The 15,888-nt window shown below is 35.6% G+C and overlaps 1 protein-coding gene across 4 annotated transcripts in view; it reads left to right on the forward strand.

The window, feature by feature from the left end:
* The window catches only part of STXBP5 (syntaxin binding protein 5), a gene marked incomplete at both ends in the record, with an annotated part of 167,040 nt that overhangs the window by 59,869 nt on the left and 91,283 nt on the right, over positions 1-15,888 (forward strand). For all 4 annotated transcript variants that reach the window (XM_080700550.1, XM_080700551.1, XM_080700552.1 and 1 more), the window contains one exon: positions 14,815-14,938. In XM_080700550.1, coding sequence (XP_080556676.1) covers positions 14,815-14,938 — 124 coding nt within the window. The remainder of the gene's footprint in view (positions 1-14,814; positions 14,939-15,888) is intronic.

Genomic DNA, 15,888 nt, shown 5'->3' on the forward strand with positions numbered 1-15,888 from the left:
CAGCTACATACAGTTTATGAAGTCTACTTCTAAAGACAAAGGTGTATTAGGAAAAAAAAAGACAAAAAGTTAATCTTAGCAGTAATTAGTAAAGCCAAATGGCTATTTAATATATCAACAAAATATGTATAAAACACCCAACCGCAGACTATACATGCAGTGTCCACCAAGACAAACTGTATTTGGTGCCATGAAATCAATTTCAACAAAATTTAGAGATTAAACTATGTAAAATAAGTTTTTACTATGATAGAATTACGTTAGAAATTCTTCTACCATAAGAAACTAAAGAAAAAAATTAAAAGAAAAAGGAGGAAATTACATTTACAGTTAAGTGTTTGAACTGAAATAAGATAAATCAATGAAGTAGATAACAGAAAAACAATAAAGAAAATCGAGTAAACCGATTTTTGTGAAAATCAATTAAATTAACAAAAATATAGAGGAATGAGAAAAAGAAAAGATGCAAATTACCCACACTAGTTATGGGAAAGAAGATATTACTCCAGTTTTCTTTAGTAAGAGACCAGTAAGCAAATAAACTCATGTTCTGGAAAACCAGCTGCTGTCCTAGCTGTCATGGTTTGTGTAAATACACTGTGTGATGTTTACACATTGACAAAATGTCCATCGATGAATTTCTCAGAACATACCTTCTTACTAAGCAGCATACGACCCTACGTAGTTTTGTGTATTCTAAATTCAACAATTTAGACAAAATGGGCACTTTCCTTGGGAAATGCCAATTCCTCCAAAGTACCAAGCTTACTCTAGAGGAAATACTTAAATATAATTATTAAAGAAATTGAATTTGTAATGGAAGTGCCTCCCACAAAGACAAGTATAGGGCTCCGAGTGCTCACTGATGATGAATGTTACTAAATAATACCTGTTGTACCAAACACTTCCCCAAATAGAGTGGAAGGACATACTTGTTGATCTTATGAGGCAGACATCACTTCATAAACGATATGGAAACAATAAAAGCTCTTTATTCTTAACAGATATGAGTATACATAATGAGTAGATCTTGTGTTTTAAACAACAATACTGGCTTCTAAATTGATTGGTTAGTCTCTGGCTTTACTTCTGTAAGTTCCTGTTATTTTATCATTCTTTTTTTATGTTAAAATGTATTTGATTTTTGGTGCAGTTTTTGCCATGGATATAATTTTAGACATTCTAGAAATTCTTGTAATGTAGACTACATTCTACATTACAATAATAATAATAATAATCCTTTTCTTTCTTTTCTGCCACCACTGCCTACTACAAAAAATATACTGGGATTTTACTAGTGTCTATAATCTAAAAAAAAAAAATTACAAGCATATCAAAGTCAATCACTAGCATTTATTGTTGTTTTGCTTGATGATGTCTTTTTTGATGACAAAAAGTGAGGAAAAAACTTAAGATTTTTATCAAATACTATCATAACTCTTCTCCAATATTTATGTTCTGTTTCATATATATTAGCCTAGTCAAATTAATTATACTTTTACAAATACACTAAAAGGCATTATGATAGTGATTCAGGAGATTTCTAATATAATTAAAGTTCTGCTTGGTACAGCTTTAATTGTTCATTTGGTCTCTAAGGGTGATTCAGATAGGTGGTAGTAAAAGAAGAGAAATATATGCTCTAGAGCTTTTGTAACTGTAACCAGTGTTACAAAAGTGTTACTTTTTTTTTTTTTTTGTGGTCTGGAGATGAACCCCAGGGGCATTCAACCTCCGAACTACACCCCCTGCTCTATTTTTTTTTTTTTTTTTATTCTTTAATTTGAAACCGGGTCTCATGGAATTACAGAGGGCGTCACTAAGTAGCTGAGGCTGTCCGCGAACTGGAATCCTCTGGTCTCAGCCTCCCAAATGCTGGGATTACAAGCGTGTGCCACCAAGCCCAGCAGTACTTCTTTAATGAACAAATTCTACTCCCCCCTGGTTATGTCTAAATGATAAATTTTGAGTGTATTTGGATAGTATTCTTAATATCTTAAAAATATTTTCTATGTGTAATACTGTATACATTTACAGATAGATCTCTTTAATGCACATCCTATTTCTTTTTTTTTTTTAATTTGTGCACTGTAGTCACACATCTTAATGGAGTACAAGATGGTAGAGACACACACGCACACAGCACTCCTTTAGCCTTTCTCCGATTCCTGCCTCATTCCCTCCAGTCTTTTTCCTTCTCATGTTTGGCTTAGTGATTGACTTTGATATGCTTGTAATTTTTTTTTTTTTAGATTATAGACACTAGTAAAATCCCAGTATATTTTTTGTAGTAGGCAGTGGTGGCAGAAAAGAAAGAAAAGGATTATTATTTTAGGTTAATAAATACTAATTTCTGTATTTAATGGTTATTCATTGTCATATTTCTAGACTTATTTATCACTAGCTTTTACATTTTTATTTCATTTTGGGTTTCCCTAGTAGATTGAGAAGCAACAGTGAATTGCTACTCTGTAAATATGTTTATATGTCAAGAACATCAGAAGCCCATTTTATTTTATTTTTTATTTATTTTTTAACAATATTTTTATTGAACATAAATAGTATACATTTACACTATATTTGGTGCCCTCTCCCCCCCCCGCCCCCGTTTTCCCTTCCCCCCTCCCACCAATGGTTGTCCAGGTTAACCATGTCTTATTCATAATTTTACACATGTTCAGGTGTAGACCCTCATTAATCAAGATCGGCCTTCCTCTTCTCCTATCTTACCATCCAAACTTAGCTAGTATTTCCTCTTCAATATCTGGAGTCCCACTGGTATCCTTTGTGTTTCCTAGTTTGGGCATATTAGAGGAAACATTTGTATCTTCTCCTTCTGTGCTTGGCTGATCTCACTTAACATGTTCTCCAGGGCTTTCCATCTTCTTGCAAATGATATAATTTTGTTCTTCTTTATGGCTGAATAGAATTCCATTGTGTGTATTTCCCACAGTTTTGTTATCCATTCATCTGTTGATGGTGATCTGGGTTGGTTCCATATTTTGGCTATTACAAATTGTGCTGCTATGAACATAGGTATGCATATGTTGCTGTAGTTCTCGGAATTCAACCCCTTTGGAAAGATACCCAGGAGTGGTATAGCTGGATCATATGGTGGATCTATTCCCACCTTTCTTAGGAGTCTCCACACAGATCTCCATAGTGGTTGAACTAGTTTGCATTCCCACCAACAGTGTAAAAGAGTTCCTCTTTCTCCACATCCTCGCCAGCATTTGCTGTTGTTTGATTTCTTTATGCTTGCTACTCTGACTGGGGTTAGATGGAATCTCAGTGTAGTTTTGATTTGCATCTCCCTTATGGCCAGTGATGAAGAACGTCTTTTCGTGTATCTATTAGCCCTTTGTATCTCTTCTTTTGTGAAGTGTCTATTTAGTTCATTTGCCCATTTCTTGATTGGGTTGTTTGTTTTGCTAGTGTAGAGTCTTTTGAGCTCTTTGTATACTCTGGATATTAGCCCCCTATCAGAATGGTGGCTGGTAAAGATCCTTTCCCATTCTATAGGCTTCCTCTTTAGGTTATTGATAGTTTCCTTTGATGAGAAGAAACTTTTTATTTTGATGTTATCCCACTTGTTTATTCTTGCTTTAATTTCCTGAGCTTTGGAGGTTTTGTTGAGAAAGTTACTGCCTGTGCCAATATGTTGTAGTGTTGAACCTATGCTCTCCTCTACTAACTTCACAATCTCAGGTCTAATTTCTAAGTCTTTGATCCATCTTGAGTTGATTCCTGTGTTTGGTGAGATATAGGGGTTTAGATTTATCTTTTTACAAATGGTTAGCCAGTTCTCCCAGCACCACTTGTTGAAAAGGCTGTCTTTTCTCCAGCGTATGTGTTTGGCCCCTTTGACAAAGATTAATTGACTAAAGATATGTGGGTTTGTTTCTGTATCTTCGATTCTAATCCACTGGTCAGTATATCTGTTTTTGTGCCAGTACCATGCTGTTTTTACTACTATTGCTCTATAGTATAGTTTGAAGTCTGGGGTTGTAATGCCTCCTGCGTGTTTCTTGTTATTGAGAATTGCTTTGGCTATTCTAGGTCTTTTCTTTCTCCATATGAAGTTCATGATTGATTTTTCTAGGTCTCTGAAGAATGTCACTGGTATTTTAATGTGAATTGCATTGAACCTATAGATCAGTTTTGGCAGAATGGCCATTTTGATGATATTTATTCTGCCTATCCATGAGCACGGGAGATCTTTCCATCTTCCAAGGTCTTCTTCAATTTCTTTCTTTAATGTTTTATAGTTTTTGTTGTAGAGGTCTTTTACATCTTGGGTTAGGTTTATTCCTAGATATTTTATTGGTTTTGAGGTTATAGTGAATCGAATTGTTGTTTTCGTTTCTTTCATTGTGGATTCGTTGTTGGCATAAAGAAAAGCCACTGATTTCTTTAGGTTGATTTTGTAACCTGCGACTTTGCTGAATTTGTCAATTAGCTCCAGAAGTTTTTTGGTTGAGTTCTTTGGGTCTTCCAGATAAAGGATCATGTCATCTGCGAATAAGGATAATTTTAATTCCTCTCTTCCTATGTGAATTCCTTTGATTTCCTTCTCTTGTCTGATTGCTGCAGCAAGAGTCTCAAGGACTATATTGAAAAGGAGTGGTGATAGTGGGCATCCTTGTCTTGTTCCTGACTGTAGCGGAAATTCTTGCAGTTTTTCCCCATTCAATATAATGTTGGCTTTGGGTATGCAGTATATTGCCTTGATGATGTTGAAGTACTTTCCTTCTATCCCAATTTTTTGCAGTGTTTTTAACATGAATAGGTGTTGGATTTTGTCGAATGCTTTTTCAGCATCTATTGCTATGATGATGTGGTTTTTGTTCTTGGTTCTATTTATGTGGTGGATAACATGTATTGATTTGCGTATGTTGAACCAGCCTTGTTTTTCTGGGATGAAACCGACTTGGTCATGATGTATTATTCTCTTGATATAGTTTTGAATGCATATAGCTAGTATTTTGTTTAGAATTTTTGCATCTATGTTCATTAAGGATATTGGTCTGTAGTTTTCCTTTCTTGAGGTATCTTTATTTGGTTTGGGGATTAATGTGATACTGGCCTCATAGAAGGAATTTGGAAGAGTTCCATCTCTTTCAATTTCCCGGAACATGTTATGAAGTATTGGTATTAGTTGTTCACTGAAGGTTTTGTAGAATTCAGCTGGGTACCCATCTGGGCCTGGGCTTTTCTTTGGTGGAAGAATTTTTATTGCCATTTCTATTTCTTTGGTTGTTATTGGTTGGTTTAGGCTTGTTATGTTCTCTTGGTTGAGTGTAGGAAGGTTAACTGTGCTTAGAAATCTATCAATTTCTTCCAGGTTTTCAAGTCTATTGGAGTATAAATTTTTAAAGTAGTTTCTGATAATATTTTGAATTTCTTCACTATCTGTGGTGATATCTCCTTTTTCATTTCTAATTTTGATAATTTGAGTTGATTCTCTTTTTCTTTTGGTTAGGTTGGCCAGGGGTTTATCAATTCTATTAATCTTTTCAAAGAACCAACTTTTTGTTTTATTGATTCTTTGAATTGTTTTTTTGTTCTCTATTTCATTTATTTCTGCTCTAATTTTGATGTTTTCTTGTCTTCTGCTGGCTTTGGGAATAGATTGTTGGAGAATTTCTAGATCCTTGAGTTGTGTCATTAGGTTCTTTACTTGGTGGTTCTCCGTCCTTTTTATGTGGGCACTCAATGCAATAAACTTTCCTCTTAGTACTGCCTTCATGGTGTCCCATAGGTTTTGGTAGGTTGTGTCTCTGTTTTCGTTTGTTTTCATAAATTTCTTTATTTCTTCCCTGATTTCTGCTCTTACCTATTCATTATTCAGTAGTGTATCATTCATTCTCCATGAATTTGAATACCTTCTTTTGAGTTTCCTGTTGTTGATTTCTACTTTTATTCCGTTGTGGTCTGAAAAGATGCATGGAATTATATTACATTTTTTGAATTTGCTGGTATTTTCTTTGTGTCCCAGGATGTGATCTATTTTGGAGAAGGTTCCATGGGCTGCTGAGAAGAAAGTGTATTCTGTAGTTCCTGGATGAAATACTCTGAAAACGTCTATTAGGTCCATTTGGTTTATGGTTTCCTTTAGTTCTAAAGCGTCTTTACTCATCTTTTGCCTTGAAGATCAATCCAGTGGTGTGAGAGGCGTATTAAAGTCTCCCAGAATTATTGTATTTGGGTCTACTTGGGATCTTATGTCCATAAGGGTTTGTTTTACAAATGTGGTTGCACCCATATTTGGGGCATAAATATTTACTATCATTATATCTTCTTGGTGTATTGTTCCTTTTAATAAAAGGAAGTGCCCTGATTTGTCTCTTTTGATGTGTTTTAGTTTAAAGTCTGTTTTGTTGGATATCAGGGTTGCTACCCCTGCTCTTTTTTGGTCACTGGTGGCATGGTATATCTTTTTCCATCCTTTCACGTTCAGCCTGTGAATGTCTTTGGCTATGAGGTGAGTTTCTTGCAGACAGCATATATTTGGATTATGTTTCCTAATCCACATTGCCAGTCTATGTCTTTTGATTGGTGAGTTAAGTCCTTTGACATTAAGAGATATTATTGAAATATGATTTTTGTTTTCTTTCATTTTGTGTTCTGTCTACTCTTGGGTGGTGTGATCTTTCTTCTTTACTTAAATGGCCCACTTATTAACTTCCTCTCTTCTCTGATTCTGAAGTCTGCTTCTTTTTTCTTCCTTATGGTTTATTTCTTTAAGAATTTTCTCTAGTGTTGGCTTTGAATTCATGAATTTTTTGAGATTCTATTTATCCTGAAAGACTTTGGTTTCCCCATTCATCTTGAATAGTAGTTTTGCTGGATAGATGAGCCTTGGTTGGAAGTTATTTTCTTCCAGGGTCTGAATCACGTCGTACCAGTCTCTCCTAGCATTCCTAACCTGGGTTGTATAGTCCGGGGTGATTCTTATTGTTTTGCCTCTATATGTCACCCGTCCTTTTGTTCTCACTGCTTTTAAGATTCCTCCGTAGCCTCTATATTGGTCATTTTGGTTATTATGTGGCGTGGAGTGGTCTTTCTTTGGTCTTGTCTCAGTGGAGTTCTGTATGCCTCCTGGACTTGAAGATTCAAGTCTCTTTCCATATTTGGAAAATTCTCTGAGATTATTTCCTTGAAGATATTACAGATGCCCTTGGTCTGTACCTCTATCCCTTCCTCAATGCCTATTATCCGTAAATTAGGGCGCTTCATATTATCCCATAATTGCTGGATGTTTAGGTTTTGTTGCTGTAAAGATTTCTGTATATCGCTGACTGTGTTTTCGGTTTGGGATGTACTGTCTTCTAATATTGATATTCTGTTTTCCATTTCATCTAATCTTCCAGAATTTCTTTCTATTGCTGTCTTCATTTCACTTATTGCCTCTTTCATTTCATTCCAGACCTCTTTCTGATTCTTTTTTAGTGTTTCTAATTCACCTTTAACCTCCTCTATACTTGTTTTAAATCCTTTCATCATATTGAACATCAAGATTCTGAACTCCCCTTCTTGCATTTCTAGTAGGTCAGTATTCGTGATTTCTGCTGTCTCTTCATAATTCCTGGTTCTCATATTTATAGCGTTCTCTGTCCTGTTTTTCTGATTTCTACCCATCGTTCGTGAGTATTATGCTTAATCAAATCTTAATATTAGGAATTTAGGGGTATCGGCTAGTCAGCCCAGCCTTTCCAGTGTTGAGGGTGGGTGATATGTGAGGAGCTGGGGTGATTGGTAAAGGAGTCGGATTAGGTAGAGGATATGTTTAGGTTGAGAAAGACTTTAAGTATGATAAGGTAATATCTTGCTATGAATGAGAGAGAGTTAACTACTAGGACTCTTGTCGTTAATAGAGTAATTATGGATATAAGAAATACTTTGAGTATTAAGCCAGGAGGTATATTATGGGGAAAAGTTTTGGGGGATAAAAGTATGTAGGTTAGTGTGGGAAGGTTTGTAAATATGGGTGATGGAAGGAGCAGACAGACAATAAAAAAAAAATCCACACAAGATACCAAGACTATTATGTAATCCAAGAAAAAGGAAGGAAAACCAATCAAAGGAGGAGAATGAAAAAAAGGAAGGAAAGAGGAAGAAAGAGGAAAACAGAACAAGAATAAAATAAAAGGAGCTAGCAGCTGTGTGAAATAAAAAAATAAGGCAAACTATCCAATATATATATATATATATATATATATATATATATATATATATATCAACAACAAGTTAAAGTAAAGAAGTGTGGGTTAAAAGAAAAAAAAAATAAAACAGCAATAACCATACCACAACAGAAGCACTGTAAAAGCAAAATAAAACAAAACATCCACATTAAAAGTAAAATAAACAGTCCTCCTTATTTACTCATATGGGGTCAGGTCCATATAATATGTGCGTATCTGATTGCTTTGGTAGCTTTCAGAATACAATCCAATGTCTCTTAGTTTTCTTTGTACTCTATTTTTATCTTCTTAGGTCACTCTAGGTGTTTGGACACCTTTCTCTCCTTCAGCTGCTTTAGGTTTATGTGTCCGGATGTCTGGTTTTACTGTTATTTGATTCTGTACAATTCACAGGTTCTGCGAAATTCTAACCTGTGGTCAGCACCTCTGCACTCACCACCCTAGACTCCAGCCTGTGCTTCCCTACAGCACGGGTGGAGAATGACCAAAGTATAATTGGAACCTCCCCCTGAGGTCCTGTGCAGATATTGTGGCCCGATGGATTTTCCTGTTTCTCTGGAAATTCCAGCTGGGCTAGCCGGTGTGGTCCCAAGATGTACCCTGGGCAAATGGATGCTGGTTCCTGGATGCCCACACTTACTGCCAGAGCTCTGCGTATTCTGAGAGTGCAGGCTGGGTGCGCTGGTATTACTGGACTCAGGTGTGAGTGGATGCAGCTGTCTATTGCTGCTGGTATGCTCTTCCAAGGTGTATTGAGCTGTGTTCTCGCTTACAACTAAGCATCTGGCTACCAGGGGGGGTGGGAACACCCAGCGGTGGGCCAGGGGTGCAGGATAGGTGCTCAAGTATCCAGTGCGCGGTGTCCAGCAATGGTCTCTGCCTCCCGCGGGACGTAGAAGCTGGGGGTGCCCCAAGGAGATTTCTGGGTTACACAGGGCTTTCACAGACTGGAAGGCAGGCTCTGGCAAGGTGGCGGGGTCTAGACACACAAGCAGGCTCCAATTTAGGGGTGGCAGTGGCACAGTCACTGACTACTAGCAGGGGACCGGGGCGCAGACAAGGTGCGCGAGGAGAGTGCTCAGTTCTGAGGCTTGGGCCTGTGCTGGGGGGTTGGGGCTGCGTACACGCTAGGACCCCCACTTCCCTGGGCGCCCTCAGGTACATTTTAAAACAATGTTGAAATAATGTTTGTAGCTCACAGCATTGAAACCAATACTCTTTTAAGAGATTATTTTGGACAGTGCAGATATTAATGGAAACATTTGTTTCTCTAATGTCTTTAACCTTCCATGTTTAGACTGGTGCTAAAACAGCTTATTTTTCTGCTGATTTTATATACACACAAGAAATACACATTCTCTCATCTCACTTTCTTACCTCCAAACATAAAACAGTACTTAAAAGAATGATTAATTTTGTCATAATTTAGAATATTTAAGAAAGTTTCCTTGTTTCTTATTTTTAATAATTTTTTTTGTGTGTGGTACTGGGGTTGGAACCCAGGGGCTTTTCTACCTCTGGGCTATACTCCCAGACCTATTTTATACTTTATTTGGAAATAGGGTCTCACTAAGTTGCTGAGAGCCTCACTAAGTCGCTGAGGCTGTCTTCAAACCTGTGTGATCCTCCTGTCTCAGCCTCCCAAGCACTGGGATTACAAGCGTGCGCCACCACACCCGACTAATAAAAAATTTTTATTGGTGCAATGTAGTCTTATATCTTAATGGAGTACAAGATGATAGAGGCATACCTGCACACATCATTCATTTAGCCCTTCACCAGTTCCCACTCCATTTCCTCCCTTCTCCTGCCTTCTCATGTTTGGATTACTGACTGACTTTGATGTGTTTGTGAATGTACGTTATGTATATTAGGGAATTTCCCTTTTCTCCCTTCCCATCCCCATCAGTTCGGCCATCTTATTTGCTTATATAGGGTTTCTCTTCTAGCGTTCCTCTTGTGACCCTTTTTCCGCTAGCTTCTGCCTATTAGGGAGAGCATTGGATTTTTTACTTTTTGTGACTAACTTCATTTAGCATAATGTTCTCCTGTTCCACCTATTTCCCTGCAAATGTCATAATTCTCTCTTCTTTATTGCCAAGTATAATTCCATTGTGTACATATTCCATAGTTATGTAATCCATTCACCTTTTGGTGGACATCTTGGCTGGTTCTGTAGTTTGGCAGTGGTGAATTGTGAGGCTGTGAACATAGATGTGCATGCATTAGATTGGTAGTTCGGTTTCCATTCTTTTGGGTAGATACCCAGAAGTGGTTGCTTGATCATATAGGGTAGGTTCATTCTCATTCTTCTGAGGATCCTCCTTACTGTTTTCCTAAGAGTTTGCACTAATTTGCAGTCCCACCAATGATGTATTAGTGTTCCCACTTTTTCAGATCCTCGCCAGCATTTGTTGTGTTTTAAATGATTGCCATTCAAGTTGGAGTTAGGTGAAATCTTAGGGTAGTTTTGATTTGCATCTCTCTGATTGCTAATGATGTGGAATTTTTTTTATATAATTATTGGCCACTTAAATTTCTTCTTTTGTGAAGTGTCAATTTAGCTTACTTTCCATTTTTTGACTGTGGTTTTTTTTTTTTTTTTAGCTTTGAGTTTCTTGAGTTCTCTGTATATTCTAGTAATTAGCCCTCTATTGGACTAATAGTTGGCAAAATTTTTCTTTCATTCATTTGCTCTCATATTTAACACAATACACATTCACTTACCAAGGTCATTCCTCATAGACATAGAAAAATCAGTTCTTAAATTCATTGAAAACAAGCAAACAAAAAAACCCCCGATAATAGCCAAAGTAGTTCTCAGCAACAAGAACCATGTAGAAGGCATCACAGTACTTGACTTCAAACTATACTACAAAGCCATAACAATAAAAACAGCATAGTATTGGCATAAAAACAGACATGTAGACCAATGGAGCAGAATAGAAGATTCAGAAACAAATTCGCACACTTATTGCCAATTGATTTTTGACAAAAGGGCCAAAAACATAAACTGGAAAAAAGATAGCCTCTTCAACAAATGATGTGGCAAAACTGGTTAACCATATGCAGAAAAACGGAAATAAACTTCACTTTTTCATCCTGAACAAGAGTCAATTCAAGATGGATCAAAGACTTGGAAATCAGAACAGAGACCTTGAGGCTCCTTCAAGAGGGCATAGGTCCAACATTTCAACACATAGGCATAGGTAAAATCTTTCTCAACAAGACCCCAATGCACAAGAAATTAAAAGAAGCATCAATACATGGGATTGCATTAAACTGACGACCTTCTGTATAGCAGTGTTGTTTTTTTAATTTATAATAGAAATAGTAGTATTGTCTGTTTATACATATTTAAATCTTTAGCAAGAGAGGAATAAAAGTTACGAATCATCAATGTCTAATATATAATAATTTTAGCAACTACTTTAGAAAATATATGATTCAATACTTAACCTTATTAAATTATAGAGTATTAAAGTCCACATTATACATGTTCTTTCATTATTTTGTTGATGTTTTTCTAAAGGTTAAAGCAGTAATAGGTAATTACATTGGAAATCAATACTGCTTTTGAATATAATTATTAAATCTTACTTTGTAAGATTAAGAAATTATTTCTGTTGTAAGCCTGAACTTGCTCTGTATTTACAGAAAACTACTTCCTAGGATGCCATCTCCTCTTATAAATTAGCATAAAACATTAAACTACTAGCTGGTATGTCAGCACATTCTTATAATTCAAGTACTTGGAAGAGGAGGGCTTGTGACAGATCACAGGTTGTAGGCCTGTCTTTAACATTTAGGAAGACCCTCCGTAATTTAGACCCTGTTTCAAAACAAAAAATAAAATAGGGCTGGAGATGTAGGCCACAGGTAGAATGCTCCTGGATTCAGTCCCAAGTGTAAAATATACACGTGTTTGTGTACACGTGTGCACACACACACACAAAACTTTTGTCAAAGCGTAGTAATTAGATATTACTCCTTTTAAAAGTATATCACATTAGAGAGTGTTTTTAATTTTGCCAAAGATGGAAATACTAATTTCATACTCTATATATGATATAAAATATCATGTATTTATTAACTGCCTATTAACTGGCTCATGAACATTTTTACAATTATTTCTTGCCAAACACTGTATTTTCTTTTTTGTGTGTGTGTGTGGTGTGCAGTATTGGGGATGGAACCCAGGGGCATTCTACCTCTGTGCTACACCCCCAGCCCTATTTTTCATTCTTTTTTTGGAAACAGGGTCTCACTGAGTTGTAAAGGGCCTCACTAAGTAGTAGCTGAGGCTGTCTTCAAACCACGATCCTCCTGTCTCAGCCTCCTGAATGCTGGGGTTACAAGTGTGCGCCACCAGGCCCGGCTAAAACACTGTATCTTCTAAAGGCTTTTTAGAATACATATGTTCCTCTGTGGTTCTATCATCTCCCTTTCTACTTTCTTTACTTTTTTTTTAATCTACCCTGAATTCACCTTGTTTCCTCGTGACTTTTGTAAATCTCCTATTTTTATGTTATTCCGTTCTCTATTCATTCTTTCTCTTACTCTTTTTGTTTTCTTACTCATATCCACTTTTTTTAAAAAAAATCAAGTAAATCAACCTTTTAATCAATCTTTTAATCTGGAAATTTTGTATCATGTCTGTGGTAAAGTAAATAAATCAACCTGCACAAAAAATTCATTGACCCAATTTATGTTTCCTGCTTCTCTTTCTTATATCTTCTCCCTAGAATTTTTCAGATTTGCTTTTAACTTACCAGTGAGTGCTTCTAACACTGAGCATGTGGAAGGTTTGATTAGTGAGACTTACTATTTTTACTTTGTTTATATAAATTATTTTCTGAAGAAGACTAGGGGAAAAGTATAAATTGCATGTTTCATATATCACATAATTTATATGTGATAGCTATTGTATACATATGCTTTATGTGCATATAATACTACATATATCATACATAAATATGTATTATAGATGATTAGAAAAAATGACATATCAAGTTTGTGTTGTGTTTAGAAAATTATATAAGTAGAAACAAAAATTAGTGAGTTTGGTGAATATAGTTTTCATATTTGATTGTTTTTTTATTATGTTAGAAACCTACTAGAAATGTACTCTTAAGCAATATATTATTTCTTTAGCAAAATAGAAATACTAATTTGTATTTCTATACTTATGTATATCATATATGTGATATACATTTATATATATGATGTTCTAATATTTGTACTTACAGGTTGCAGACTGCGTTGTAGACCTTTCTTGTATTTTTCTTGTCATTTTTTAAAAAAATAATATAGTTTTGCTTATAGCTTCTTAGTACTACTCATTTTATGGAAATAAAAGTACAGACTCCGAAATGATTATTTATTTTAATCGAGATTTGGGAATGTCATATGTAAAATTTAGAATCAGTTTGTTATTTTAATATTCTATTTAGAATTTTGATAGAGATTCTTTGAGTCAAAACCATTGTGTTAAGTATTGGTGTTAGCAGTGCATCCAGTTCTCTGTACATATCATTTAAATGTTTCTATCTGGCCGGGTGTGGTGGCGCACGCTTGTAATCCCAGCATTTGGGAGGCTGAGACAGGAGGATCGCAGAGGTTCGAAGCCAGCCTCAGCTACTTAGTGAGGCTCTCAGCAACTTAGTGAGACCCTGTTTCCAAATAAAATATAAAATAGGTCTGGGAGTATAGCCTGGAGGTAGAAAGCCTCTGGGTTCCACTCCCAGTACAAATAAATGTTTTCATATAATCTGCAATACTAAAATGTTTTATAGTATTTAGTTTGTGTGTATAAGTATAAAAAGAACTCAAATAAGTGGACATTGAATGAGATGATAGAAAATGTTGGCTTTGTACACAAAAGAACCCTTGAGTGGAGTTGCAGAGTTTTAATGCTGTACTCTGCAGTTCTCACATTTTGGCATGACATCTTTCAAATTCAGGTGACCATAGTTTGAAAAATATATCAACTTGAATTGAAAGAAATAATTTAAAAGGGACCCAGAAGAGTGATTTAAAAAAATCTTTTAAAGGCAAAAACATAGTATTAGGGTAAATGGATGAGAAACATATTTCAGTCATATAAAAATATTTTCCAAATAGTTTTTCTCTGATCAGAAAGGCTCTCCTGAGATTGAAATTTGGGAGATGCAGATCCTGTCTTGAAATTCAACCTAAGGTGTTTTTATTTATCTTACTTCATTTTACTACTTTGAATTTTAGTCAATTTAAATATTTTTTAATCTATTAAAGCAGCTAGTTTTTCATTGGGATACTGTTTGTAATAACTTGATAATTTATATTTAGATATGATTTATTCTGAAGAACTTGTTTTCCTGAATTTGTCAGTAATATATATGTCATTTTTATACCTTCCTTATGCTGGCTTAAGGATTAAAATAATTAAAAGGAATTAAAACATTGTCGATATGAATAAAATCTCATTTGTAACATAGGATGACTTAATTATGGAAATATAAAGTCAATATATTGGCATTATCTTGGAAAATATATTAATTTAAAATTAATCACAAAATGTTTTATGAATAGTTTAATAAAGTTTGAAAGAATTTTTCACCCTCTTCTGTAGGCTATTCACTCTGTGGCTTGGCATCATGAAGGAAAACAGTTTATTTGCAGTCATTCAGATGGCACCTTGACCATATGGAATGTGAGGTCCCCTGCTAAGCCTGTACAGACAATCACACCACACGGTAAGAATGCCTTGCTTTCAAATCACTCCTGACTTTTAATGGACAGTAAACTTTTCTTTGAGTTTGCATTCAGATTTTTTTTTTTTTTGGTTTTATTGAATGAACATTATGTTCATGAATGTTATTTGTCTTCTGAATATCATTTTTTCAGTAGAGCAAAATACAGTTTTGTTAGTGATGTAGGACTTTAATCTTCATCATGTAAAAGCAATTACTTGCAAGTTGTTACTGTATATATAACAATATACTTAAAACACTTGGACTTCTATAGGAAATATTTAATTAATTTATTTGCAGTAGCTGTATTTTTATATTCTTTATTTTGAAACAGGGTCTCATTGAGTTGCAAAAGGCCTCACTAAGTAGCTGAGGCTGCTGGCAAAATGCTATCCTCCTGTCTTGGCCTCCTAAATCCTGGGATTACAAGTGTGTGCCACAACAATGGCTTATACGTTTTTTTTTTTTTTTTTTTTTTTATAATTCCCAAGGTCTTTCCAAGTTTGATGATTTAGTAGGAAAACTTTATAGGACTCAGCACACAGTCCTACTTACTCCTGTGCTTTGTACTGTGAAAGGGTGTAGGGCAGAATTAGTGAAAAAAGAAGGCATGAATTGTGGGGAAGCTCACGTTTACTTTTCTAAGAGCCCTGTCTCTCCCCCTCAGTCACACAGGACATGCTAGGTTGACCCAGCGATGAGTAGTTGTTACCACGATGAAATACTGTCTGTCAGAGAACCTCACCCAAGCCTGTGTGTAGGGTTTTCCCTGAATCAGCCATGTAGGCACCCTCTATTTTAACAAGTACCAAAATCCCAGACTCCCAGAAGGAAAGAGAGATTCAGCATAAACTATGTTATTGGTTCAGTCTAGGAACAGTGAGGCACCCTTGACTGTGAGGTAATGCTGGGAGCTGTCTGTCCCCATATCCAAGTTACCAGACACCAACCAA

Source organism: Muscardinus avellanarius (genome assembly GCF_963383645.1).
Source record: "Muscardinus avellanarius genome assembly, chromosome: 8".
Lineage (NCBI taxonomy): Eukaryota > Metazoa > Chordata > Mammalia > Rodentia > Gliridae > Muscardinus > Muscardinus avellanarius.